This window comes from Myotis lucifugus, unplaced genomic scaffold, assembly GCF_000147115.1.
Source record: "Myotis lucifugus unplaced genomic scaffold, Myoluc2.0 scaffold_582, whole genome shotgun sequence".
Classification (NCBI taxonomy): domain Eukaryota; kingdom Metazoa; phylum Chordata; class Mammalia; order Chiroptera; family Vespertilionidae; genus Myotis; species Myotis lucifugus.
Window position 1 is genome coordinate 207,761 of NW_005871630.1, and position 1,944 is coordinate 209,704.

Below are 1,944 nucleotides of genomic sequence, written 5' to 3' on the forward strand. Positions count from 1 at the left end.
ACAGCTCACCTCGGCAGCGGTCATTTCAGGGTACGGGTCCTCCTGCTCCTCCTCCGCCTCCCGAGAGCTTTAGCTGCGGGCGGCACAGGCAAAGGACACGTTACCACCCCAGCACCCCCACCCCCAGCGCCCCGTTAACCCGCCCCAGCGCCCCGCCTTCTCTCAGAGACACTGAGTAGTCTGTCTTCTTGGACACATCAGGCAGTAATGCCCGTCTGTACCACCCCTTTTAAAAAGAGAATGGACTCCTAACAGTGGCCAAATCTCCAACAGATCCGTTCTAACAGAGGCAGCCTGGGCCCGAGGGCCGGAATGTCCCGCCGGCCTCGCAGCCTGTCACGCTGTCCAAATGACTTGAATATTTCAGCGAAGGCCTCTCGGCCCGCTGTCCATCACGTCACACCCCACACCTGCAGCAACGCACCGGGGAGCAGCCTGCCGCTGCGGGGGAACGTGTGCCCCCAGGGGCCGCGGCCCTAACCCGCACCTGCGCCTGGACTCACTGGGGAAGGGTCTTTGCAGGTGAGCAAGCAGGATGAGGCCATGGGGTGGGCCCAGATCCGATGACTGCACCCTTAGAGAAAGGGGGCATTTGGACACAACCACAGACACACAGACAGCGAGACAACGCTTGCCTGCTGGTTAAGCCCCACCCAGGCCGTGGGATCCTATTACTGCCGTCCTAGGACGTGAAGGCACTTCTTTTAGGCCGTTTGCCTGCAAAGCTCAATGTGGTGCAGCATCAGTCGTCACTCCCTCGACTCAAGCAATAAAGGGGTGTGAGCTCTGCTCTGGGTTCAGCACTCCGCACAGACCAGCGTCCCACCCGTCGTCTGGCGGGAGAGAAACGGATTGGTCCTTCCGACTTCGGTGACACGGCCAAGGGTGGGAAGGAACACGTGAAAACCAAGTCGTCTGAGGCTGAGGACACGCCCACCAGACAAAACGACAGTGGTCGCTAGTCAACCACAGCTCAGCGGCCATGACAACCACGCTGGGTTTCCAATAGCAACAGTACCCATCGCTGTGTAGGTTGCCTATAGTAACAGCGTCTACCTCCATGCCCATGTGGCTTTCTTCTCCCTTCCACCTTTCTGGATCTTCTAAATGCCCACAGCGAGCACATGATCCATGCACAATGGAACAATAACTGTCATTTGGAAGAAACACTAGTAATTCTATAAAATTCAATCTAACGTAACTTACACATCCTAACTGTGCACAAGGCATTCTTTCTCGGGAGCTATTCAAACCCAATAAGGGTCTCTAGAGTGTTCAAAGCACTTTCCACCTGGAGAGGAACTAAGCAGAGACCTTGCGGGTGGACCCCTCTCCTAGGCTAGGAGGCTGGGCACCGTCACTCGGGGCATTTACTCTGTTAGGGACATTTCATTCACTTGGTGCCTTCAAGCTGGCAAAGACCAAGTCTCCCCCATGGGCCAAGCACAGGCCAGGGTGTCCAGACCCCGCCCTCCAACGGGCTCGTTTGACAAGGCCAGGAGGACTGGTGAGGAACCCTTTGTCAGCTGGGTGCTGAGGTCATCAAGATGATCGGGGCGTTCTGTGGGAGCCAGCACGCTTGCCATGGAAAGACTGCCGTCCCTGCTAGAAAACGAACCTGCACTTCCCCAGCCTCGGTCTGCCAATCTGTAGGATGGGAATAACCAGGCTTCCCCAACCACCCATGGTAAAGGAGCAGGGTTCTTTCCCCAGCCTTAGGCCAATACCCCGATAGCATGTAATAAAATCGAATTACTAGGAAAAGTAAGTTAGGAAAACAGACATTCGAGCCTTGATTTTTTTCAGTTAAACAGACACAATGGACTCGTTCGAATGCTTACAGAAGTTTCCAAAAGCTTGCTCTCAATTCTGTACTTATTTTGTCACAGGGCAGCAGGGGTCTGTGGCCCTCAGTGTGGCCTCGAGGCAGCACACAGTAAGCCC

The 1,944-nt window shown here is 55.5% G+C and overlaps 1 protein-coding gene across 1 annotated transcript in view; it reads right to left on the reverse strand.

The window, feature by feature from the left end:
- The window catches only part of FBLN1 (fibulin 1), a 64,148-nt gene that overhangs the window by 45,234 nt on the left and 16,970 nt on the right, over window positions 1–1,944 (reverse strand). The window contains 3 exon segments of the mRNA XM_023745789.1: window positions 10–25; window positions 28–67; window positions 488–567. Coding sequence (XP_023601557.1) covers window positions 10–25; window positions 28–67; window positions 488–567 — 136 coding nt within the window.